This window comes from Dendrobates tinctorius, unplaced genomic scaffold (assembly GCF_039654945.1).
Source record: "Dendrobates tinctorius isolate UK_male_01 unplaced genomic scaffold, ASM3965494v1 ptg000004l, whole genome shotgun sequence".
Lineage (NCBI taxonomy): Eukaryota > Metazoa > Chordata > Amphibia > Anura > Dendrobatidae > Dendrobates > Dendrobates tinctorius.
The window spans coordinates 5,397,179-5,424,727 of record NW_027361672.1 but is presented as its reverse complement, the minus strand read 5'-3'; the positions used below and the strand labels follow the sequence as shown (position 1 = coordinate 5,424,727).

Below are 27,549 nucleotides of genomic sequence, written 5' to 3'. Positions count from 1 at the left end.
TGATTGGTTGGATCAAGGAAGTGCTGTAGATATAGTATATCTTGACTTCAGCAATGCATTTGACAAAGTATCTCATACAATCCTTATTTAAAAAATTACTAAGTATGGAATGGACAAGGCAACTGTTAGGTGGATTCATAACTGGCTTAGTGATCGGACCCAAAGAGTGGTCGTAAATGGCTGCACATCCAGTTGGAAGAATGTCTCAAGTGGGGTAAACAGGGCTCTGCCCTGGGCCCTGTATTGTTCAACATCTTTATCAATGATTTAGATGAAGGAATTGAGGGTAAACTGATTAAATTTGCTGATGACACAAAGCTAGGAGGGATAGCTAATACTAGAGAAGAGAGAGAGAGGATTCAAAAAGATATAAATAAACTGGAGAAGTGGGCAGCAACTAACAGAATGGTTTTTAACAGGGAAAAATGCAAAGTACTACATCTGGGCAATAAAAATGAAAAAAGCATATACAGAATGGGAGGAATAGGGCTAAGCGACAGCACATGTGAAAAAGACTTGGGTATACTAATAGATCACAGACTGAATATGAGTCAACAGTGTGATGCAGCAGCAAAAAAGGCAAATGCAATACTAGGATGTATTAACAGAAGCATACAGTCTAGATCACGTGAAGTCATTATTTCCCTCTACTCCTCTTTGATCAGACCTCATCTGGAATATTGTGTCCAGTTTTGGGCACCACATTTTAAAAAAGACATCAACAAACTAGAGCAAGTTCAGAAAAGAGCGACCAGAATGGTGACTGGTCTGCAAACGTGTCTTATGAGGAAAGGTTGCAGAATTTGGGAATGTTTAGTTTGCAAAAGAGAAGACTGAGAGGAGACTTAATAGCTGTCTACAAATATCTAAAGGGCTGTCACATTGTAGAAGGATCAACTTTATTCTCATTTGCACAAGGAAAGACTAGAAGCAATGGGATGAAACTGAATGGGAGGAGACAGATTATATATTAGAAAAAACTTTTTGACAGAGTGATCAATGAGTGGAACAAGCTGCCACGAGAAGTGGTGAGTTCTCCTTCAATGGAAGTCTTCAAACAGAGGCTGGACAGACATCTGACTGGGATGATTTAGCGAATCCTGCTTTGAGCAGGGGGTTGGACCAGATGGCCCAGGAGGTCCCTTCCAACTCTACGATTCTATGATATCTGTGACCGGATGTCTTGTTCCAGGGAAATTAACGGTTTCCTTAAACGTAAATGACCTGTTCAGGACTATGGGCCGGACACAGATCTGCAGGAGAATCTCAGAGCTTATTATAAATGAAAGGATGCAATACCAATGTGAGACATGTAATGACTGACAGTCTGTTCTCATAATCACATACAGCTCTGCAGTGAAATTAGAACTAACACACTACAGCAGAGGTAGAGTCCTGCAGTGCGCAGGCGCTGAGAAAGGTCAGAGAGGTCCGGCGCCTGCGCACTGCAGGACTCTGCTCTGCCCTCAACAGGGCAGAGCAGTGCGCCTGCACAAGAGCAGCGACGGGAAGCAAAGAAGAGGACGTCATAGTTAGAAGATGGGAGGCGTCGGACCGGTCCACGACACCCTCCGGACCAAAAACGGACCCAGACCGCCCCTGGGTGAGTATAATATAACTTATTTTTCTTCTCTTTCAGGTTACATCGGAGGCTTATCTACAGCATTACAGAATGCTGTAGATAAGCCCCTGATGGCGGTGCCAGCAGCTGATAGTAAAAAAATAGGTGACAGATTCCCTTTAATAGCTCATTTGTATAAAAAAAAATGTGGATTTCTCTGGGACAAGACATTGGATCGCAGATATCAAGTTATCACTTTATTCAGCTTCCTATGACCTGCATGCCCATAAAGACTGCTTAGAAAAGTTGATACTAATGACAGATTCACTTTAAATGTAATTTTCAAAGCATACTGTGTGTTTAGAGATCAGTACGATTGGAAAAACTGCAAAGTTATATTTATCGCATCTATACAAGTGTAGGGGTTTATACCACTATTTGCCTAAAAATTCATATAGAGGATTTTCCAAGGTACTCTCACCATATTCTGTTCCCTGCGGTACAGAGGTACGGATCCATCTACACGAGCACTAATTGAGGCTCTAGATACTTTAGATGTCAAAACTCAGGAAAAAAATGTTTAACTCATCCCTATAAAGCCAACAGTACTTCAACCACCAGTCATGCTGAGGGCGAGCAGGTAAGAAGTTGCACCCCAAACTTAACCCCTTCACAACCTTGGACGTATAGGCAGAGTCCGCATCTTTCCCTGCACAGCTGATCTGATCAAATGATCGCAGCTTCAAGTCTCCTAAGGGGACTATGAAAGCCAGTAAAAAGTTTAAAAAAAAGTTTAAAAAAAAACCAAAAAAAAAACCAAGGTTCAAATCACCCCATTCAAAATATAATAAAAAAATACACATAATTGATATTGCTATGTTCAGAAATGCCCAATCTATCAAAATATAAAGTAAATTAATCTGATCGGTGAATGGCGTAACAAGTGAAAAAAACTTTGCAAGAAAATGCAATAATGGGCTATCAAAACATCGTATTTACGCCAAAATAACACCAATAATATCGTCAGTTCGGCGTGCAAAAAAAAGTTCTCACCCAGCCTCAGATCATGAAAAATGGAGACGCTACGGAAAAATGGCGACTTTTTTTTTTTTTTTTACAAACTTTGGATTTTATTTTTCATCACTCACTGTAAATAAAAAAGAACCTACACATTTTGGTATCTGCATACTCGTACCGACCTGGATAATTATATATATATATATATATATATATATATCACAATAAACAATTGTAGAATAGCAATTTTTTGTGCAATTTCACAGCGCTTGAAATTATTTTCCTATTTCCAGTACAATATATGGTAAAATCAATGGATTCATTCAAAAGTACAACTTATCCCGCAAAAACAAGCCCCCACATGGCCATATTTACAGAAAGATAAAAAAGGTTATGGCTCTGAAAAGAAGGGGAGCAAAAAATGAAAGCACAAAAACGGAAAACCGCAAAGGTGGTGAAGGGGTTAAAATCAACCAGCAGCTTCTTAGTGTTCATCCGGTATAATGTGAAAGGACGGAGCTAACCAATTTCTTAACTCATAACTACTAGTATGATTAAAGAGAAATGGGGGTGTTTTTTGATGATGAGAGAGTTCATTAGTGTGAACTTAAACTGTAATAAAACATAAGAAGACATATTAATTAAAGGGGTTATCCAGATTTGTCATTAAAGTCACTGTGTGACTGCAGACTTGTAACATAGTTTTGAAGGCTGAAGGAAGACCTTATGTCCATCTAGTTCAGCCTATTTTTAGTGCAGCTGTTCTGCACTGTTGATCCTGGGGAAGACAAAAAACCCACAGAGTAGAAGCCAATTTTCTCCATAGGGAAAAAAATTCCTTCCCCTAAGCTGGGTCAACCATCTACCTATAATATTCTGTTATTCGTAACCTTCTATACTGTTACTCACAGTGAGTGCACGGCGCGCTGTCAGGATTCTCTGATGCCAGCGGCAAGATCGGGTATTCATCTAACTGCAACTACTGTGGGGAAAATAAGTATTTGATACACTGCAAAATTTGCAAATTTTCCCACCTAAAAAAAATGGAAAGATCTGTAATTTTTATTGCAAATACCCTTCAACTGTGAGAGACAGAATCTAAAAATAAAAAAAAACAGAAAATCACATTGTATGATTTTTACATAATTAATTTGTGTTTTAAAACATGAAATAAGTATTTGATAAAATAGAAAAACAGAACTTAATATTTGGTACAGAAACCTTTGTTGGCAATTAAAGTGGTCAAAAGTTTCCTGTAGTTCTTGACCAAGTTTGCATACACTGCAGCAGGAATTTTGGCCCCCTCCATACAGATCTTCTCCATATCTTTCAGTTATTGCCTTTTCACCAAGCTGCTTGCCTATTGTCCTGTAGCATATCCCAGCCTTGTGCAGGTCTACAATTTCGTCCCTGGTGCTTAGACAGCTCTTTGGATTTGGCCATGGTGGATGGGTTGGAGCGTGATTGATTGTGTACACAGGTGACTTTTATACGGTTAACGAGTTCAAACAGGTGCAATTAATACAGGTAATGAGTGCAAAGCAGGAGGGCTGCTTAAAAACAACTCCTTTAAATGAATATGGTCTAGCATAACAGAGTCTGATACTAATCCATATATTCAATGCCAGACTCAAAGCGGGGATTGTAGCCATGAAGTGATGATGATATCACAAGACATAATGGTGATATCAGATCCCTTGTGTTCTAAAATGTCATCTATGATCATGAGTGGATGCTCCTTCGAGAATTTAAAATCCATCGCACATGATTGTAAATTAGTAAAATGCAGAAGTGACCAGAACGTAAGCAATGAAGAGGAAAAATATTCAAGTATAGTGTGCAAGGGTCTGAAGCTTAATTCCATAGAGGCCCTGCTCAAAGTAAATGTCTCTTCTAGTTTTGAAAATTCTCCACATTGATGTAAAAACACACTCAGAGTATATTGTACACAGAGAATAATTACTGTTGGTCCCAAAGTTTAAAGGCCCCGTTACACATAGCGACATCGCTAGCAATATCGCTGTAACGTCACTGGTTTTGTGACGTAGCAGCGATATCGCTACATGTGGTACTTACCTCCGACCGGCTCCCCCGCTGATTATCGCTGATCGCGCGAGAACGTCCTGGACCATTTCTCGTCGGGCGCTTCCTGTGGCGCTGACGAGCGACGCGTGGACGTGGACGGGAGGACGTTAGGATCGCCGCGTCTGACAGGTAAGTAGCGACCCCCGACCCCTGCTATGTCGCTGGTGAGATCTGCCTGTGTGGTAGCTCACTAGCGACCACTTAGCGGTGCACCAGCAATCCATATAGTTGTCGGGATCGCTGGTGCATCGCTAAGTGTAACAGTACCCTAAGATGGACCCTACCAGTTTTGTTTTGAAAAAACATATCACATTCAAAACAATGTAATATATGCTTTTTTATTTAAAAAAGATCCATCACTAACTCTAAAAACATAGTTACGTGTTTCGTAAAAAAAATCCCTGAGTTGCCCTTATTCGGACACTTTTTTTTTTGTTTTAAACTGCACCGCTCCATTGCAGAGATATTCACATTTATGGCTTATTGCTGAGGGCATGAGCTTTCACCTTTCAATCCCAGAGTATGAAGAAATGACCCGCTAAACTGCAAACAGAGAGTTCACATATTGCGTTCCAAAAGCAACAAAAGTGAATATCTCTGCAATGGAGCGAGACAGCGCAACAGGAAAAAGAACCGTGGAATTAGAAGAGCGCAGATATTTTTACAAGGTATTTCAATTTACATTTTTGAAAAAGTGACAGGTTCTCTTACAAGTATATAAATAAATCAAAAGTATGCAATGATAGTTACATGTAAAAGATAAAGCATAAAAAGTAGAGTTGGTGAGGAATGAGTCGCAGGACCCAGTCAGTGGCCAATAGATGGGAGTCCTGAAATCCGTTTCATCTTTCAGCATCGGCGGCTCTTCTTTTGCATACCATATTTTGCAGACTATAAGATGGACCTCAAATTTTTTTTTTTTTTTTTGGGGGGGGGGGGGGAATAGGAAAAAATTGTTTTTAATAAAATAGTGATGCGTCTCATACTACGAATTTATGCTAATGTACCGGGGGAAGCAGCGGCGGAGCAGGATCACGGGAAGAAGGGTTGCTGCTGCAGGAAGCTGGCGGCGGAAGGTGGGGTTTGCTGCGGGCCCCAGGCCAGGCCAGGCCTAGGCCCGCAGCCTCACACTATCAGGACATCCTCTACTACCAGCCTGGGGCCCGTAGAAACCGGGCACCAGCTTGCTGCAGGAGCAACCCTGCCTCCTGCGACCCCACCACACCACAGCCGCCCCCCTCCTGCCAGGTAAGCTACATTCTTAATTAAAAAACACCAATTTTCCTCCTAAATTTTGGGGGAAAAAGCACATCTAAGAAATCAAAAGATATGGTATTTGTACTGGCACAATGTCAAGTGTGTGACGCGCTGAAACAATTACAGCACAGCTGATCAAAAGAAGAGCCATGAATGCTGGCAGGTTGGAAGAGGTTCTCAAGCTCCCATTCGACAGCTCAAGACTACTGACCTGGCCCCTGGACTGGGTCTTGTGAATTGACTCACACCACTTCTAATAAGACGCAAGTGCAAGATATGTACATGTAAAATATTTTGAGGGGTTTGCCAGCCAATGATCTATTGTAACACTCAAGAAGAATTTGCGCACAAATAATAATATGACCTTTCCACCAAGCCAATATTACATATTGTAAATCATCTTACTGCAGACACATATTTTATTGGTTTTCCCTTGACAGTAAAACTTGCCTAAGGCTCATGGGTCATGTGTTCACGCACAAAAGTCTAAACTATGTGGAATAAATTGAAAAAATAACAATAAAGCGTGGTTAATACTGTCCAGTCCAATTATAGTATATCACATGTATACATTTCATCTTACCTTGCATCATCCCTTATAGTAATAAAGAATCCAGATTGTAGCCGGTGATAACGGCTTCATTATCACACATGGTAGGTATGGTGCATATGTCTATGTAGCGATCAGATGTTTATGAGCCTCATTACACTATGATAATTACACCTAACGCTCCACGCTTTGTTATAAATGCATGGTCTCTACCAAGGTATAATCCATATAGTCACAGAAATGAGGCAAAAATGCTGAAAATGGCACAGATTATATTAAAAACAATTCATCTTCAGAACATTTATATTACACTCCCTCAAGATTTCAAATGTTTCATTAACAGGAAGATGAAAGCAGCAGAAATCTGGCTTTCAAATGCGAGTACACCCAGGTTAATGTAGCCTCTCACTTCAATAGTTCTGGAAATGAAGTCGCCATGCAAAGGAAAACATCTCTGCCTTGGCTATTTTAAGGGTCAGAGCTTTCGAGATGACTTCATACGGCACATAAAACAGAATTTTCTGCTGACCTCTTTTGTCTCGGAGAGGGGAGCACTTTAGCCCACTTGAAAAGGTCTCTTATTAAACAAGTGATCAATCTTTTTTTTTTTCATGGTTATGCCGTCTATTGCAAGCGGTACAGATGGATCAAAGCACAGTCTGAATGAAAACCAAGTGAACAGAATTAAAATATGGTTCAATCAAATGCACTAAGGAAAAGATGACCAACGATACCGGGCATGAAAGGGAGCAGACAGCCGCAATAACAAGTCAAGGAATAAAGGGATTTCAAACATTTCATGTACCTTGGAAAACACAACTATTTACAGGGCTGCTAGGATAAGAGGTATATATGATATTCCTGCCATTGTTACGGGCTATATCCACTGTGGAAAATGAATCTGTACGGTGTACAAAGCATCAGAAGAACAAGGCATCCATGTCTGACCTATGTAGGAAACCGGGGCTGTGCAACACAGTCTACTGCTTGTGGATAAGAGCTAAAGGCTACTACTAAGATAATAATGAGCAACACAAGAACTGAGCTTGGTATGATGGTATGCTCCACATTTCCGCTAAATAATCTGACTCCTATTCTAAGTAACTATACTGTGATTGCCGTCTTTTGTACAGCACTGGACAAGATTGGGTTCATGGCGCAAACAGATCAGATGAGCCCAAGTTAACTGTTATGTCAATGTATCTGCCGCACCCAACAGTGTCGTCTCCCTTTTCTATCCCACTTTAGCGATATATGACATGAGCTTGATCTGCTGCATCGCTTCTTGACTCTTGTGCAGGAAAAATCCATTTTCTTATGAGCAGCTCCTTGAGCTTCATACGGACCCGGATCACACCGTACCGCGGAAGCAAACGAGCTCGATGTTTGAAGCCGGTTATAGGCGTTCACACTGTACATTTCAGGCGGTGTCAGATACATTCATTTTTTTGCCTTAATTATCAGTGATTCATATGTGAGAAACAGAAGAAAACATATTCTTTGGGTGATATAGTACAAATAAGCCAATGGCGATACCAAATCGTGAGCCAGTGCTGTAATAAATATTTGACAAGAGGGAATCTAAGTTATCCAGCATTGTCTGAATTAGCATTTTATTAACAATATTAGGCTGCTGGTGAATTTAGTTTTCTGGCATTTTACGCAAATTACGTCTAATCTAGAGGAAACCTTTGCCAGTGTTGAATCACCAATCTCCAGTCGTTGGGCAAAGCAAAACTCCATAACTGTTGACACAGTCGACCCTCTCATTCATGGCAGAATGCGACGTACCAATAGACAACACTGGCACAATAACACCACTAAAAAGCTCCGACAAGTGTCCAGGGCTGCAGAGCTGCGTTGGAAGAAAACAAATTCGCAAGACGACTTCACTGCATTCAAACACTCGCTTTCAAATCTGCCCTCATCTCTGCTAAACAGGCCTACTTCACAACCCTCGTATCTTCCCTATCCTACAATCCCAAAGTTATTCAAAACTTTCAACTCCCTCCTCCGCCCACTACTGCTCCCTCATCTCTGCTGAGGACTTTGCCACACATTTCAAAAATAAGATCGACCAAACAAGGCAAGTCTTCATTGTTCAACCACCACAACCTCTTTGTATACCAGACCAATGCCCAAACCCCATAACATCCCTCTCCAACATCACTGAAGGGGAGCTTAATCGCCTCGTCTCCAAATCGCACCTCACAACCTGTGCACTTGACCCCATCCCATCTCCTCCCCAACCTCACCACCACACTTATCCTATCCCTAACCCACATCTTCAACCTATCGCTAACGTCCGGTACCTTTCCTTCTGCTTTTAAATATGCCACAATCACGCCTACCCTTAAAAAGTCAACCCTCGATCCAACTGCTATGTCCAGCTATCGCCCAATATCACTGCTCCCATTCGCTTCCAAACTCCTCGAGCTGCACGTCCACGCTGAACTTTCCTCCCACCTCTCATCTAACTTGCTCTTTGACAAACTACAATCTGGTTTCCGCCTCCATCACTCCACTGAGACAGCCCTGACCAAAATTACTAACGACCTACTTACAGCCAAAGCAAACGGACAATACTCTATACTCCTGTTTCTAGACCTGTCCTCTGCATTCAACACAGTTGACCACTGCCTCTTAATACAGATCCTCTCCTCCTTTGGCATCAAAGACGTCGCCCTATCCTAGATCTCCTCATACCTCTCAAACCGCACATACAGCGTCTCCCACTCCCACACTACCTCCTCATCCCATTCTTTGTTTGGAGTCCCCCAAGGCTCTGTTCTAGGACCCCTACTCTTCTCAATTTATACCCTTGGCCTGGGTCAACTCAAAGTCCCATGGATTCCAGTACCACCTTTATGCTGACGACACTCAGATCTACCTCTCTGGCTCAGACATCACCTCTCTGCTGTCCAGAATCCCGGAGTGTCTATCAGACATATCCTCCTTCTCCTCTTGCTTCCTCAAGCTCAATGTGGCAAATCTGAACTCATCATCTTTCCTCCACCTCACAGATCTTCCTTACCTTATCTATCACAATTAATGACATCACGCTTTCCCCAGTACCGGAAGTCCGCTATCTCAGAGTAATCCTTGACTCTGCCCTGTCCTTCAAACCACAAATCCGAGCTCTTTCTACCTCCTGTTGCCTCCAGCTCAAAAATATTTCCAGAATCCATCCTTTCCTCAACCCTCAATCTACTAAAATGCTTGTGCACGCCCTCATCATCTCCCGCCTCGACTACTGCAACATCCTTTTCTGTGGTCTCCCTGGTAACACCCTCGCACCTCTCCAGTCCATCCTTAACTCTGCTGCCTGACTAATTCATCTCTCTCCTCGATACTCCTCCGCTTCTCCCCTCTGCAAATCTCTTCACTGGCTTCCATTCCCTCAGCGTATCCAGTTCAAATTGCTAATACTGACCTACAAGGCCATCTATAACCTGTCTCCCCCATATGTCTCTGAACTAATCTCCCGATACCTTCCCTCACGTAATCTCCGATCCTCCCAAGACCTCCTTCTCTCCTCCACACTTATTCGCTCCTCACCCAACCGCCTCCAAGACTTCTCCCGAATAGCCCCCATCCTCTGGAATTCTTAGCCCCAACATGTCCGACTATCAACCACATTCAGATCCTTCAGACGGAACCTGAAAGCCCACCTCTTCAAGAAAGCCTACAGCCTGCAATGACCCCACTACCTCCTCACCACTACTGAAGATATCACCTCAACCAACACCGGAACTGCTGCAACCCCCCAACCCACTGTCTCCTTCCCCACCATCCTGTAGCATGTAAGCCCGAAAGGGCAGGGTACTCTCCCCTCTGTATCAGTCTGTCATTATAAGTTTGTTTACTGTAAGTGATAACTGTAATTTGTATGTAACCCCTTCTTATGTACAGCACCATGGAATCAATGGTGCTATATAAATAAATAATAATAATAACTGTGCATTACCAAATTTACAACATGTTCATTTAAAGGGAACCTGTCACCAGCAAAAACGCTATTAACCTGCAGACATGGACTTAATCTGCAGGTTAATACTAATCTGCCCGGAGCTCGCACATAGTTGAATGCTGAGAAAACTTTATTTTCCCCAGTAGCATTCAGTTTCAGTCACAGGAGCGGTGTCGGCATGGGTTCAGTCACTGCTTTGAGTATACAGAGCGGCGGCTGTAACCGCACCACCGGCCCTGACTGACAGCCGGCCCCAATGCAATGCGCAGGGCAGTCCGTGCCATAACTGAAAATGGGACGCTGCCAGGTAGAATAAAGTCTTATCCCTGCGGAGTTCGGATAAGTGAGGGCGTCGGGCAGGTTAATAACGCCATCAACCTGAAGATTAAGCCCAAGTCCACAGGTTAATAGTGTTTTTGCTGATGACAGGTTCCCTTTAAATCTATTCACAAGGAATCTTCAAACAGTAATATTGGAATAATGAGTCCAGAAGTTATGAACAGAAGAAATCAATGTGTCAGTAAAGTGGACATCCGCAATAATTATGAGAAAACACATGACTATCGAGTCATTGTCGTGTGTCAAATATTGTCCACCTTATCTCCCAACTGAGCAGTTCAACTGCACGCTTTATATGACCATGGCATAGAGTTGGGTATAGATACCAAGCAGTATATAAATGACTTGGGCCTTGGGAAATGGTAGCGTGCCATACTGTAACTCTACAGTCAGCCGTCATCTATGCAGCCATGTAAAGGATATTTTATGGACGCCTCCTGGAAGCTCTGTCGCTGGTCACATGAATCATGACCTCCCGGTTATAACTGTCCATTCACACAGAAGTAACAATCAGAAAGCAGTAAAATGTCCACGTACAGGAAGGATGAAAGCAGACCAGGAGATTGTCTGCAGACTCTTAGTCATGGGAGCACAAAGCAGAGCATTTACTGAGCCGGATCATCTTGCATCGTTTTCCTGGTAACGGCCTTACTTGCATGACACTGTACCAGTAAATATCATCATACAGCAGCGTATAGCAGCAGTTTACAAGTATGGAGACGCCACAAAACTATCCTCGACTAGGTCATATGGGAAATAATAAAAAAACAAGTTCTTAGTCTTGTATCAATCCTGATTAAAGCGAGCCAGGTAAATGTCACAAATTACCTGTTCTTAGTAATAACATATATTTCCTGTAAAATAATATTTCTGGAGCATATTTTTGGCACATCCTGGAATTGTAGGAATAAACTGACAACAGGGTGTTACCATTCTACTTATTAAAGAGGTGTGTCCCTACAAACTGTCCAATCAGGGTGACTCCCTACTGACAAGAGAAATAGTGACAACTGATTGTCAATTTACAGTGCCTTACGAAAGTTTTCAGCCCCCTGGAACTTTTCAACCTTTTCCCACATATCACGCTTCAAACATAAAGATACCAAATGTAAATTTTTGGTGAAGAATCAACAAGTGGAACACAATTGTGAAGTTGAACGAAATTTATTGGTTATTTAAAATTTTTGTGGAAATGCAAAAACTGAAAAGTGGGGTGTGCAATATTATTCGGCCCCTTTAATTTCAGTGCAACAAACACACTCCAGAAGTTCATTGTGGACCTCTGAATGATCAAATGTTGTCCTAAATGACTAATGATGATAAATATAATCCACCTGTGTGTAATCAAGTCTCCGTATAAATGCACTTGCTCTGTGATAGTCTCAGGGTTCTGTTTGAAGCACAGAGAGCATCATGAAGACCAAGGAACACAACAGGAAGGTCCGTGATACTGTTGTGGAGAAGTTTAAAGCTGGATTTGGATACAAAACGATTTCCAAAACTTTAAACATCCCAAGGAGCATTGTGCAAGCGATCATATTGAAATGGAAGAAGTATCATACCACTGCAAATCTACCAAGACCCGGCCGTCTCTCTAAACTTTCATCTCAAACAAGGAGAAGACTGATCAGAGATGAAGCCAAGAGGCCCGTGATCACTCTGGATGAACTGCAGAGATCTACAGCTGAGGTGGGACAGTCTGTCCATAGGACAACAATCAGTCGTACACTGCACAAATCTGGCTTTTATGGAAGAGTGGCAAGAAGAAAGCCATTTCTCAAAGATATCCATAAAAAGTGTTGTTTAGAGTTTGCAACAAGCCACCTAGGAGACACACCAAACATGTGGAAGAAGGTGCTCTGGTCAGATGAAACCAAAATCGAACTTTTTGGCAACAATGCCAAACGATATTATTGGCGTAAAGGCAACACAGTTCATCACCCTGAACACACACCATCCCCACTGTCAAACATGGTGGTGGCAGCATCATGGTTTGGGCTTGCTTTTCTTCAGCAGGGACAGTAAAGATGGTTAAGATTGATGGGAAGATGGATGGAGCCAAATACAGGACCATTTTTGAAGAAAACCTGTTGCACAAGACCTGAGACTGGGACGGAGATTAGTCTTCCAACAAGACAATGATCCCAAACATAAAGCAAAATCTACAATGGAATGGTTTACAAATAAATATATCCAGGTGTTAGAATGGCCAAGTCAAAGTCCAGACCTGAATCCAATCGAGAATCTGTGGAAAGACCTGAAAACTGCTGTTCACAAACGATCTCCATCAAACCTCACTGAGCTCGAGCTGTTTGCCAAGGAAGAATGGGCAAGAATTTCAGTCTCTTGACGTACAAAACTGATAGAGACATACCCCAAGCAACTTGCAGGTGTAATCTCAGCAAAAGGTGGTGCAACAAAGTATTAAGTTAAAGGGGCCGAATAATATTGCACGCCCCACTTTTCAGTTTTTGCATTTCCACAAAAATTTAAAATAACCAATAAATTTTGTTCAACTTCATAATTGTGTCCCACTTGTTGTTGATTCTTCTCCAAAAATTTACATTTGGTATCTTTATGTTTGAAGCATGATATGTGGGAAAAGGTTGAAAAGTTCCAGGGGGCCGAATACTTTCGCAAGGCACTGTAATTCAATTTTTACAGTAAGTAAAGAGGGATCTACGATACGACGCTCCAAAATGGCTTTCCATGATGAATACAAGTATTGGCCAAAAGAAACATTTCAAGCAAGTGCACAGATTGTGTTTAATACAGGTCCACAGCTTGTAGGGAGAGAAAGTAAAAAATAAATGCAGAGAACATGAACGCCACATTTGTAACACACGAAAAGTCATGGAATTATGGAAATCACAGAATCAATAGACATGTTAATGATATTCAAACAACATGTGTCAGTGCCACCCCTGCAAGTGCCACTTGTCTCTGCTTTTCCTGCATGCCAGGGAATCTTCTTACATTGCGCACTGACAGTGCGCTCTCTTGTCGGCTTGTGACTTTTCATCAGAGGTAGCGAGCGAGTGCACTGGAATTGATAACTGACGAATGATCAGTAGAGTAGGGACTAGCCCAGTCTCTTAAGCGGAGTTCACTGATGATGCTTTGCTTCAGAGAGGGGGCAGAGGATATGGCAGTGATTGCAGCCGCTGCCTCTGATGACAACTCCTTTGACTATTCCAGCATGCACTGGGATTAGCAAATGGAATGTCATCAAAGAGGAGGTAGTAGAAATAAATAGTGTAAGTAAGGGAATGGTAGGGGCTTTTTATTTAATGTATGTTGGAAAAGAGATTGGAGTATGACATTAAATAGATAGGTACTTAGAATTAAAATAAATTTTAGTTTCAGACCACCCATTTAAATGTTACACTTTCTAGATCTAATAGTGTATCATGTTCAAATTTGACAACAATGAAATATAAAACAAGTGGATACAAAGTAACCAGAAAACAGAACGTGCCAGTCGGTAACATCATACAATCGTGGTCAGTCATTGCAATGGGAATATTTCCAAACAGTGGTCATCTACTTGACAAAAACGACCAGACATCAAAGAGTCAAACGCTCAATGAGTTAAGTTGCTTGTAAGTGTAAAGACCTTGTTGAGTGTTTTATTTCTTCCTAGGTGAAGCACTACAGAAGACGGTGCCAAGACACCTCGGAGTATATGACTCTAGCTTTCCTCTTAACATTTTGTCTCAAAATTACCCAAGCCATTGAATGTATTTAATAGCGGCTGGGGAATTTCTGGCCGAGCAGCCGAAAACATTGGAAAACCATTAGGCTGTCTCTGCTGCCTGTCTAACGCTTGAGCACTTCTTACAAATCTATTTACTGATAACTACTTTGCTCTCCGGCGTGAATATGTACATAAACTTATTTCCCGAAACGTCCACCTGTCTGCTTAGAGAAGTTTCCCATGCTTTAACAAATTATTATGATATGCCTTGCCTCCCCTCAATTTAAGAGTGCAGCCGGGGTCCCTCACCTGGGACCTGGACCATATGTTTTATTTAGCAGCAATCTGGCACCAACTTATAGCCAAGCGCGCTGCTGCTCACCATTTACAACTCTGGCACAGAAATAGAGGCAGAGCGTTCAATTCCGAGGAGAGGGTCCCTCATTAATATATTACACTGGTTAAAGGGGATGCCCAGGATAAGAAAAAAGGGTCTGCTTTATTCCAGAACTTGTGCCAGTGCTCAGTGGGGATAAGCTTTAACACCAGACACAGCCCATGGAGAAGAGTGACGCTGTTTTGGGAAGGAAAACGCCTTTAAGAGATGTTTACAGAAAGGTGGAAAATTCTAATAAAAAGACTAGGTGTGAGCAATGGGAGGTGGCGGGGCTAGCAGTAAGCTACGCTGCTCAATGGTCATTAATAACACTGAACAGGTTGGAAGGTTCAATACAGTTAGGCTGTGTTCACTCACAGCGTTTTTTACCGCGGTTTTCACTATAAAACCGATAAAAATAAGCTTCCCAGTCATTTCTATGCATTTTGCACTTTGTGTGTACATTCATGCGTTTTTTACCGCAAAAAAAACGCATCGCGGTAAAAAACGCAGCATGCACATTAATTTTGCGGATTTTTCCGCGGTTTTGGCTTCTTCCATGCGTTTTGAAACCGCTGCGGAAAAAAACGCATTGAAACCGCGCAAAAACCGCCGCGGAAAAATAGGTGCGGTTTCTGGGAAGGGAGTCAGGTTTTCAAGCAGAAATTTTCTGATACGTGTGCACTTAGCCTTAATGAGAATCTTTCAGGTTTTTGCTACCCTATCTGAGAGCAGCATGATATAGGGGCAGAGACTCTCATTCCAGCAATGTATCACTTACTAGACTGCTTGCTGCAGCCTTGATAAAATCCTTGTTTTATCTGCAGCAGATCTACCAGCTCTCTGAATGCTGAGCTCTGTATAACTCCCCCCAACTCCACTGATTGAGAGATTTCTGTGTACACCCTGCATAGGCAGAAAGCTTGGAGCCCGGGGCATGGGCGCACGGTGGAGCCCGATGCACGTGCGCATGGTGGAGCCCGATGCATGGGCACATGGTGGAAACCGATGCATGGGCACATGGTGGAACCCAGTGCATGGGCACACGGTGGAGCACAGAGCATGGGCATATGGTGGAGCCCAGGGCATGGGCATATGGTGGAGGCTGGGTCATGGGTACACGGTGGAGCCCAGGGCATGGGCGCATGGTGGAGCCCGATGCACGGGCACATGGTGGAGCCAGATGCATGGGCACATGGCGGAGCCCGCTGCACATGTGTTCTTCCATAGAAAACATATGTTAACATAGAAGCAGGGCCCTGCTCATAAGTATAGTGCAAATAGTGGAGCGTGCCCGGGGCATGGGCACATGGTGTGGCCGGGGCACATGGTGGAGCCCGCTGCACATGTGTTCTTCCATAGAAAACATATGTGCTGAGAGAAAAGTTGGCCTATAAATAAATGGATCATTTTTACAATAACTGCCTAAATATTGTTCGGAGGAGTTATAACGTTGTTCAAAGTACAGTAATTCTGAGCCACAAGAAAGAAGAGCCGCACTGTCCCCTGAGTGACCTCAATGTGCAGCCTATGTATGTATTCAGCAGGCATATTGCTCATTTCATCTCAGGTCTTCCCTTTTACTGTCTGCCAAAGCCTATAAAAGTAGAGCAGCCGTGACATTTACAGCGATAACGGTAATGTTATCTGTAACTTCCCTCCCGTCATTGTTAACATTTGTTTACCATGTATTGTAAAATAAGGGGGAAAATTCTCCAAGAAACAATCAGGAAATTACATGGCTGAGCAAACAGTCTTTCTTCCATATGTTAAAGCCAGGACTTGATTTTTTGTAGCCCCAAACATTTCAGTGCAGCAAGAGCATAAAATGATGCTTAGAAATGTGATACACATTTTCATTTCACACTTCATCAGCTTTTACAACCGGGCCTCAGTGAAATGTAAGACCGGCCCTGGAAGCTCGCCACATCTACCAAGGTAAAAGCTGACGATCACATCTTTTGCTATGTATTTTAATTAATTATTGGACTAAGGACATTACTGACTGCAGTTAAAAGGGGTGTGGAGGGCACAATTGGGAAAACTCCTCTGTATGAGATAATGCCTGCTCTCATCCTCTCTCACTGTGCAGTCGGCCAATGCAAAAGCTTCTAAAATAAGCTTTCCAAAAGTATCGTGGCAAAGAACGAAATACTGATTCACTGAGACCCAGAAATTAATCACCTGCAGACAACGCAATCCAAAAATCTTAGTTTCTGTAAAAACAGCATTTTCCACCCAGCTGCCATGGAGAATGATCACTCACACTCGGAAACGGCAACTCCACCTAGTTATTGAGTGCCGCACACCAAACTATGCACAACATCTACAAATATCATTGCACCTCACTGCATTGAAAACTGGTGTCTTTATTCTTCAAGAATCCCCTACTATTCTGTGCCTCCATGGTAACAGATGACACACCGTCACCTTAATCCTATAGCCATCCCCCGCCTTTAACCTGCCCTCTTCTTCTTGCTAACCTACGGAAGATTTGTTAGGAAGACACATTTATAGCGATATGACCACAGGATCAGACTACAAAATGTTTGTTTGTAGTCTGTTACCATGGAGACACAATCTGTATATGAGGGGAACATACATAAAGGTAGCAAAAATGTCATCAAAACTATGTGCAAAATTAATTCATTCTTACATTTTAGATGTCCTGGAGCAAGAAAAGATAAATAATTACTGGTTGGGAAGGTGTTCAGAGCCTTTTAGTTCAAAATTCAAGGAAAATGGCTGATTGGCATTGTGGAACATTGCAATGCAATTTCTAAAAAATATGATAAATATTAGAGTTCAACAAAAAGTTTCGCAGGATCCTTCTTCAGTGGCTACCAGATGTGAAACGGCCTACTACCTGCTGAAACCCAGCGCAGCATCATATATCAATGTAATGACATTATCAAACCTACTAATCAGAAGAGGCGCTGGGGATTCTGACGGGTAGTAGGAGGTTCACGGGGCTCTGGTCTGGCAGCTATGGACCGATGTGGCCACCTGACCAGGGTCCATTTACTCAACTGTTATTATATATACGCTGAATACATGTATACTCATATTTGACACTCATCAGCCGAAATGTTGCCACTTGTCACATAGGCCAATAAAGGCACCAATTTTTTTTAAATTAATTTGCTATTGAGCGCTTGTTTTATATACCATAGGTTGAAGGGTCACAACCTGTGGGCAGGCACTTATACCTGCACCACTTTTTGCTTTTCCGGTTTTTTTTGGTTTATATATATTATATATATATATTTTTTTTTATTTAATTTTTCCCCAATATCTTTATTTTCAGGAACAGAAAGTTTTTCTTCCTCTTTGCGTTTCGCCTCCTGAACAGTATTAATCAATTGTCAAGGTAAAATTTTACCCACAGTGCTTTGCACCTTGCTCTATGAATTATAAATTGCTATTTTTTTCCTGTGCATTCTCTAGTTTCATTTATCCTACAGCAATCCAGACGATAGCAAAAAAGTAAATATTGCAAAAGCACATTGCTAGGCTTCAGACGCCGGCGCTGAGTAGAGCGGCTTCAGGATGGGCACAAACTCATTTACACATTTATAGACATGGCAGCAAACATCTGAAGCGTAACCCTTTCTGCTCACCTTTGGAAATGTTAAATAAAAAGAAAATCTCAATGCTATTCACACTCTCGGTATAAAAAGTAAACCAGTATTCATAGTGTTTCCTCCAGGGAAAACATCAGCATCGTTAAAAGCAGAAAGTGCTTACAGTATATGTATATGTCACTAGAAAGAAGCTGCTGTCTAGACTGTATATTGCCAGGAGTTTTATAAGCACCCTTCAAGAGATGCAAATTTAGGATGAAGCTGTGAATGTAAGCAGCCAGCCATTCCAACCTGAAGCTGCAGATTACATGCTTTAGCCATACAGAATGTAGGTACTGGAGCACATACACTGGTGAGAGCATGGAAAGGTCCTGTAAAATCTGGGCAAAGTACAAAAATAGCTACGTATATAAATAATAATACTAGATCTTCTATTATATACTAACCTAAAAGCGTCCGTCATCCACTACCATCTGGATGTCCTCGAATTCCACAATCCACTGCACCGGAAGTACGCCAACCGCCATACTGGAATACCCAAGTGATGGGTATTCCAATATGGCACCCGCTGGTGGTACCAGGCCCTTCCGCAGTACCACCAGCGGGACACCGCCGGGACCCCACGCCGGATCCCGCTGCTGCCTGCCCACTCACCTCCGTGCAGTCAGAGTCGGCAGGAAAGACCGCGGGTTGCGACCTGTGCTGGAGATAGGGTGCGGACGTCCTCTGGTGGCGCCACACCCCATCTGCAGCACAGGCCACAAACCACCGTCTTTCCTGCCGACTCTGACTGCACGGAGGTGAGTGGGCAGGCAGCAGCGGGACATACACCCCACACACACACTGCCCTCCCGATGCGATAGCATCGGGCCCACATCTAGTTCTATTATAATACTTGTATCCTGCATTTTATTTTTTTAATTTTTTTTTTAAATTATTTTACCCTTTGTATATCCAGTTGTTCGGTTTCACCAGAAGGTACAGAGACTAGCTTCTAGTCTCCAATAGACACAAAGAAGAAAAAAAAAAAACCAAACAGGAGATTCTGCTCTCCTATCTATCTTGTATCTTACCAGGGGCATTGCTAGGGTCCTAAAAGATCAGGGGCCCAAGCCCCAAAGTACGTGTTTCCCCAAACAACCTCCCCGCCACTTAAAAGAGCATCTATACATGTATACTTACAGTATACCACTGTTGCTAATCTAAAATACACCATACAAAGATGAATATTACCATTACTACTACTATGCAAGGCAAAAATAATACTGCTACACAATGCTCACTACTATCATCACTACACAGTGACTACAGCACATATTACAATATGACCATTGCCGCTACATAAAACACACTTTACAAAGACCAATAATACCACCATATATCTACCACTGCATGACTGTAATGTATTAAGCGGTTACTAAATAAAAAAAAAAGCAGGATATTGAAAAAAACGATATTATCGCCATATGGTGACCACGTCATCTAGTGGTAGACACCACTCCTGCCAACAATACTACGGAGATTATTCTACAGAATATATACAGTATAGGGACTTACAGATGACGTTCTTTCTGGTGGAATAATTTTCTTTTCTCGAATTTTTCATTTAACCCACACAGACATCACGACCTTTTCCAGCCAGGACTCGGCCGCACAGATTACAGCAAAAACACTTTCGGCTTCTCAAATTTCCAGCATCGTCCCCATCTATTCCCAACCTGCGCAGCCTCCCCATGCTGCCTGCTCTTCCAGTGTGGAGCAGTGACCCCAATACTTCAAACATTATGTCAAATCTATGATTACCCCTCCATAAATTAATGCTACAAACACAACCTGCCAGATAGAGGGGGCCTATAAAAATAATAGCTTCCCATAGAAAGTAATAAAGCCCCCACGGTGCTACCTGGCAATTAATAAACTAGATATGCTCGTATGAAATTTATAATACACTAAGGTCTCTTTCACACTTCAGTCTTTTGACGTCAGTCGAAATCCAACCTTTTTAGAAAAAAAGGAACCTGCGTTTTTTTAGCGGAATCCTTTTTTTTTTTCTCATAGACTTGCATTACCGATGGATGGCCATCCGTTTCATCCGTCATTTGACGGATCCGTCAGAATTTCAGTGTCCGTCGTCTGGAGAAGACGGACTTTAACGTTTTTTGCCTGCGTCGAAAAGACGGATCACAACGGATCCTGCGCCGTCCGTCGTTGGCTATAATGGAAGCCTATGGGCGCAGTCCGTTAAAAAACGGAATCCGTCGCTGGATTCCGTTCTTTCAAACTGAGTATGCCCGGAACAATTTTTCTTCATTTAGTTTAACCCCCACAGCCTTTTTGGCACATATAAATTCTCTCTCTAATTCTGTTCCTTTAAAATTCCTACAAATACCCTTGAGTATCCCCTTTAAGTAACAAAGTCTCTTCCCACCAGTAATAATGCCCCCTGAAATACACAATCAAAACTAATAATGCACACATTTAAAAGAAATAATGTCCTGAGTACTCCCACAGGCCCCCTATATACTATATGATAGTCCCACAGCTCCCTACACACTGCATGATGGTCCCCACAGCTCCCGACACACTGCATGATGGCTCTACAGCTCCATATGCACTGTATGATGGTCTCTCCACAGCTCTATATGCACTGTGTGATGGTCTCTCCACAGCTACATATGCAAGGTATGATGGTCCCAACAACTCCCTAAGCACTGTATGATAGGCCCTACAACTCACTATATCCAGTATAATGGTCCCAAAGCCTGATATATACTGTAAGATTGCCCCCCTGTAGACTATATTATGGCCCCCCTATATACTGTTTGATGGCCCCACAGCATCTTGTACACTATATTATGGCACCCACCCCCCTATATGTACTATGATGGCTCCACTGTCCCTTATATGTAGCATGTTGACCCCCATAGCTCCTTTTATATAGTATGATGGCACCGACACCATATATATATATATATTGTGGTGTAGTGACCACTGTGTCTGCTAGGGGGCGCTGTGTGGGTGTCCCAGGACGACCAGATAGCCTTGTCCAGAGTGGTAACAGGAGCAGGGTGCTAAAGGATTGTTATGTATCTCAATGTGGGTGGCCTTGGGATGGAGGCTTGCTTATGTGCTGATCAGCAGAGCTGACCTTTCATTCCAATGTGTCAGGCAGAAGTCTCCAGGTAGCTGGTGAGACGGGCGGAACCAGTTACCTACAAACCAACCCAGGGGGTGTGTTTAAGAACGCTATTGTAAAGTATGCATGAGTGGTTGAAGGACCTGTGATGAGGTCATAGCCATGTGACCCGGTGGGCGTGGCTACGGACCATATAAGGTGGCCTGGGTAGGTCATATGGAGAAAATGCTGGGACCTGGTTGGTCCGTTTTGGAAGGTCCCTTCTGAGAGGGATGGGGCTGTCTTCCTGACAGCAAGTGAACGCTGTGTTTAATGGCTGCACGTGCCTGATAGTTCCCTGGAGGGAATGGATGTCTGCAGCGTGGTGAAGCAGCCATGAGAGGTAAACCCAGAGATGGGATATAACTGCGAGGCTAAGAGAGCCTGTGTGCTGGACATGGCACAACCTGTGTGACCACAGGGATAACAGAGTGAAGCTCTGTCATGGACGCTATGCTGTTAATATAAACTTTATGTTGCTGGTCATGGTTTATGATGCCTAAATAAACCGCTTGGACTGTGACTGTTTTACGGAAAACCTGTGCCGGATGTGATTTACTGACTGCCAAGCGAGTATCCCCTACTTGAATGACAGCGCTACCTTACTATATCTATCTATCTATCTATCTATATATATATATATATATATATATATATACACACACATATACACATACACACAGTACAGACCAAAACTTTGGACACACCTTCTCATTCAAAGAGATTTCTTTATTTTCATGACTATGAAAATCGTAGATTCACTCTGAAGGCATCAAAACTATGAATTAACACATGTGGAATTAAATAACTAACAAAAAAGTGTGAAACAACTAAAAATATGTCTTATATTCTAGGTTCTTCAAAGTAGCCACCTTTTGCTTTGATTACTGCTTTGCACATTCTTGGCATTCTCTTGATAAGCCTCAAGAGGTAGTCACCGGAAATGGTCTTCCAACAGTCTTAAAGGAGTTCCCAGAGATGCTTAGCACTTGTTGGCCCTTTTGCCATCACTCTGCAGTCCAGCTCACCCCAAACCATCTCGATTGGGTTCAGGTCTGGTCACTGTGGAGGCAAGGTCATCTGGCGTAGCACCCCATCACGCTCCTTCTTGGTCAAATAGCCCTTACACAGCCTGGAGGTGTGTTTGGGGTCATTGTCCTGTTGAAAAATAAATGATGGTCCAACTAAACGCAAACCCGATGGAATAGCATGCCGCTGCAAGATGCTGTGGTAGCCATGCTGGTTCAGTATGCCTTCAATTTTGAATAAATCCCCAACAGTGTCACCAGCAAAGCACCCCACACCATCACACCTCCTCCTCCATGCTTCACGGTGGGAACCAGCCATGTAGAGTCCTTCCGTTCACCTTTTCTGCGTCGCCCAAAGACACGGTGGTTGGAACCAAAGATCTCAAATTTGGACTCATCAGACCAAAGCACAGATTTCCACTGGTCTAATGTCCATTCCTTGTGTTCTTTAGCCTAAACAAGTCTCTTCTGCTTGTTGCCTGTCTTTAGCAGTGATTTCCTAGCAGCTATTTTACCATGAAGGCCTGCTGCACAAAGTCTTCTCTTAACAGTTGTTGTAGAGATGTGTCTGCTGCTAGAACTCTGTGTGGCATTGACCTGGTCTCTAATTTGAGCTGCTGTTACCTGCAATTTCTGAGGCTGGTGACTCGGATGAACTTATCCTTCACAGCAGAGGTGACTCTTGGTCTTCCTTTCCTGGGGCGGTCCTCATGTGAGCCAGTTTCTGTGTAGCGCTTGATGGCTTTTGCCACTGCACTTGGGGACACTTTCAAAGTTTTCCCAATTTTTCAGACTGACTGACCTTCATTTCTTAAAGTAATGATGGCCACTCGTTTTTCTTTACTTAGCTGCTTTTTTCTTGCCATAATACAAATTCTAACAGTCTATTCAGTAGGACTATCAGCTGTGTATCCACCAGACTTCTGCACAACACAACTGATGGTCACAACCCCATTTATAAGGCAAGAAATCCCACTTATTAAGCCTGACAGGGGCACACCTGTGAAGTGAAAACCATTTCAGGTGACTACCTCTTGAAGCTCATCAAGCGAATGCCAAGAGAGTGCAAAGCAGTAATCAAAGGAAAAGGTGGCTACTTTGAAGAACCTAGAATATAAGACATATTTTCAGTTGTTTCACACTTTTTTGTTAATTATATAATTCCACATGTGTTATTTCATAGTTTTAATGCCTTCAGAGTGAATCTCCAATTTTCATAGTCATGAAAATAAAGAAAAAACTCTCTGAATGAGGTGTCCAAACTTTTGGTCTGTGCTGTATATATATATAGTTTAGTTTGTCTAAAGTGTAGAACCAGAAAGACAAAGGTATGGCACAAATGTGGCAAGATTCACCATTTTAAACAATACATCAGTAGAATTAAAAATGCTTAAAAAAAAGATCAATACGAGGTTAACTGATTTCAACAATTATCCCCCAAACTATGCAACTAACACAAAAGTCTGTAAGGAGATAACAATGGCTGGAGCGAGCACTGCCTGACCTGAATCTGGCCCTGTACTACACACTCCTAAAAAAAGCTCCTCAGGAATATACCCTGAAATTGGCCTAATATGGCAGTGTCAAGTAGAGCCAATGTTTCTCAAACTGTGAGGCTCCCCCTAGTTATTAATCAGGTACTGCCCCTAGTCTTATACTTAACAGCCGCCGTCTTCGGCTCTTCCTGCTGCCGCTCCTGTCCACTATCTTGTGATAGCGCCTTCTGACTGGTCGCGAGTCTGAGGTGACAGTCACAAAGGCTCAATGTGAGAGTCTCGTTCTGCCTCTCATAGACTTACAATTAGTTGCAACCTCTGGATCAGCCATCAAACACTGCAGGGATCCGGCAGATCACAACTGCTGGAGATCGACCGGAGCGGCGCTGGGAACAAATGATAGCAGCAGCTGGTAAGTTTAAGACCACATTCAGTATTTTGTCAGTATTTTACCTCATTATTTGTAAGTCAGAACCAGGAGTGGAACAATCAGAGGAAATGTATAATAGAAACACGTCACCACTACTGTTTATCACCCACTCCTGGTTTTGGCTTATAAATAATGATGTAAAATACTGACTAAATACCATGAAAATAAGCAAGTTTGCAATTGATTTGCTTTTTCTATCTACTATCATTCTCCTGCAACGAGAAGTTTTCTTTAATAGTATTCATCTAGTTTCTATGGAGCACAGCCTTTCGTTCCTGGCCAAGAGAGTGCAGTAGTTACAATCCAGAAAAGGGGTTAACTCTTAACATCCCAGACAGCTATCTCCAGACCATTGATTTATATACAGCAGTTAGCTACTTATACCTCCCTCTCATTCCCCCCTTCTGAACAGTTTTAAATCACCAGCCATGCAGATTTCACAGCAGCTCTCCTAATCACTCTCTTTTCTTGCTATCTGGAGCTGTATGCTTCTTCAAATGCCTTATTATCTCTTTGTATAACTACAGTACAGACTCAGAACAAATAATGGATAGCTGAATGTGTTATAGCAGAATTTGTACTGGGTTTTATGGTTCTACTAATACTACAGTTCTATTCACCCACCAGAGCGGTCACTCAATGAGGAGAGCCAACTTGCTAGAAGCCAGGAAATAACTGCTGAAAAGATGTGTGAATACAGTTTAAAGGGAGCCTGTCACCAGAAAAAAAACGTTATTAACCTGCAGATATGGGGTTAATCTGCAGGTTAATAGCATATTTATTAGATTGTAGTTATTAACCTGATCGTCGCCTGCACTTACACCAATGCAGCAGAGAGAAAATTCCTCTTGGCAGTGCTCCGCATTCAGTCACAGGGGTGGCCCCGGTTCAGTCACCTCTTTGAGTATACAGAGCGGCGGCAGTAACCGTGCCCCTGCCCTTGACTGACACTGGCTCTGTCAGTCAGTGCCGGGGCGCGGTTACAGCCGCAGCTCTGTATTCTCAGGTGACTGAACCTGCATCGGCACCACCCCATGACTGAAACCCGAACCCTGCTGGGGGAAATAAAGTTAATTTTCTCCCTACAGCATAGGGGTAATTGTGCGCCAGGTTAATAGGATTGTTCTAGTGAAAGGTTCACTTTAAATCATTTATGCTCTGTATTACTCATCAGCTTTCCAATCTGTTCATATAAAATATGCCTGCTGTCAGTGCATTTTTGAGAAGTCATCCAGAAATTTTTTTTTGAGAAAACAGGTGACAACATGGTATTGGTATAGTAATGATTCGGAAGGTCTTTAGAGCATATAAAATTACACCAGCCATGAGATGGGCTCCAATCATTACCACAAATACTAATGTGGCAAAAACATTATGGTTCTTCGGTATTAAATGTCAAACCGTACCTTGACTATGTGATTCTTATTGTGAGTTAATTTCCTTACAATCTATACTGATATAATCACATTTTTAAGTCCGTGAATATTACCTGGTAAGCACACACACTCACCTCAGACAGTCCAGAAACTTTTCCTTTCTCTAATGGCTTTGTGATGGATGGAGTGTAAACCTTGGACTCAGAAAATGGATTTCCTTTCATGTAATGCTTTCCTGCTTCAAAAATTTCTACTTCAACCATTTTCCCTATGAATGCTTGGTCTTTTGGGACAAGGACCTTGAGAAGATAAATATAACATGTAAGAAAAGAAGAAAAATGTAACCAGCATGATTAATTTTAGATTTTGTAGGTTTTAATAATAACTATTTTAAATAGGATGACTACATTAAGAAAATTCATTTCTAAAATTTAAATGTATGTACTTTGGTCTACAAATCATTTTTTCCCAATTGGATTTCATTATGAAAAACTGAGTTTTACTATACATTTTGCACTTTTTTTTTTACAGCTTTGTTTCGCAACATATTCAATTTTAATGAGATCTGTGGCCATAAATTAGCTAAGAGAAGCCAGATAAAAGTTACAAAGTTTACAATAAAACTATTACAACGAGCACACTGATGGATTCTGAGGTAAAGATGTTGGCCATTTTATCTAGACAGTGCAGCTTTCCTCACACAGACTAGCACGTCTGTCCATACAATCGCTGCTGGTGCAGGAGCGTCCGTCAGCCTTTTCGTCAGCCTCATACAAATGTAAAACACCTCACATGGGAAACCATCCTATTGAAGGTGGTTGATGGACAAGTACTGTCACATTCTCCTCCACCAGCAGCCAGTGTTGGCCAGGTTGTGAGGAACTACGAAAAGAAAGTGACCGACCTCTTTACCTGAGAATCCATCAGTTGTAAAAGCAAAACAGTTAAAGCAAAATGGTCATCCCAAAAAAAACATGCATTTAGGTAGAACAAAAAATGTGCCAAAAGATGGCCAACCCCGTTAATAGCCCATTCTCATTCGTTGGGAAAAAAAGCTTTGTCACATCTTGAAGCTCTTGTTCCCGAATGTAACATCATTAACACCTAATAAATGTAATTTAGAATAACGTCTTCTTATGAGGGGCTACTCAAGCACCGACTGCTAAGTCAGCTTCCCTTACAGCCAAGCTCCTGTGTAGATGCTTTTGTTTTTTTAACTGTTGTGACAAAGTCACTGTCAAAGTACTGGAGGGATGATATGTATCACTGAGGTTGTTCACTTCAGTGATATGAACCTAGGAAAACGCTCAAGCACACTAAGTGCTGAGAAGGGTTAAACGGCCATATTTAAGGCTAGGTTGCGTGAAAAGCTGCATTGTGGGAGACTGTTCATCATATCTCCACCCCAGGGTGGAGTCCAGAGGATAAATATACAGCCTTCTGGCTCATTCAGGGTTGGGTGTGTCTTTAGGTGAAAGCTCCAGAGCTCTGTTTTCATGATAAGGAAAGCTGAAACTTTGTTGTTTGTTCCTCAGCAGGCGGATCCCAGCAGCAACACAAACTGTGCCATAACGAAGTTTTGCTTTCCCTTTAGGCTAGAATGTACTG

At 42.3% G+C, this 27,549-nt stretch overlaps 1 protein-coding gene across 4 annotated transcripts in view; it reads right to left on the bottom strand.

Annotated features, from left to right (window-relative positions):
• CDKAL1 (CDKAL1 threonylcarbamoyladenosine tRNA methylthiotransferase) overlaps positions 1 to 27,549 on the bottom strand; it is a 1,068,031-nt gene that overhangs the window by 42,854 nt on the left and 997,628 nt on the right. For all 4 annotated transcript variants that reach the window (XM_073566117.1, XM_073566115.1, XM_073566114.1 and 1 more), the window contains exon 15: positions 26,076 to 26,240. In XM_073566117.1, the coding sequence (XP_073422218.1) occupies positions 26,076 to 26,240 (165 nt within the window). The remainder of the gene's footprint in view (positions 1 to 26,075; positions 26,241 to 27,549) is intronic.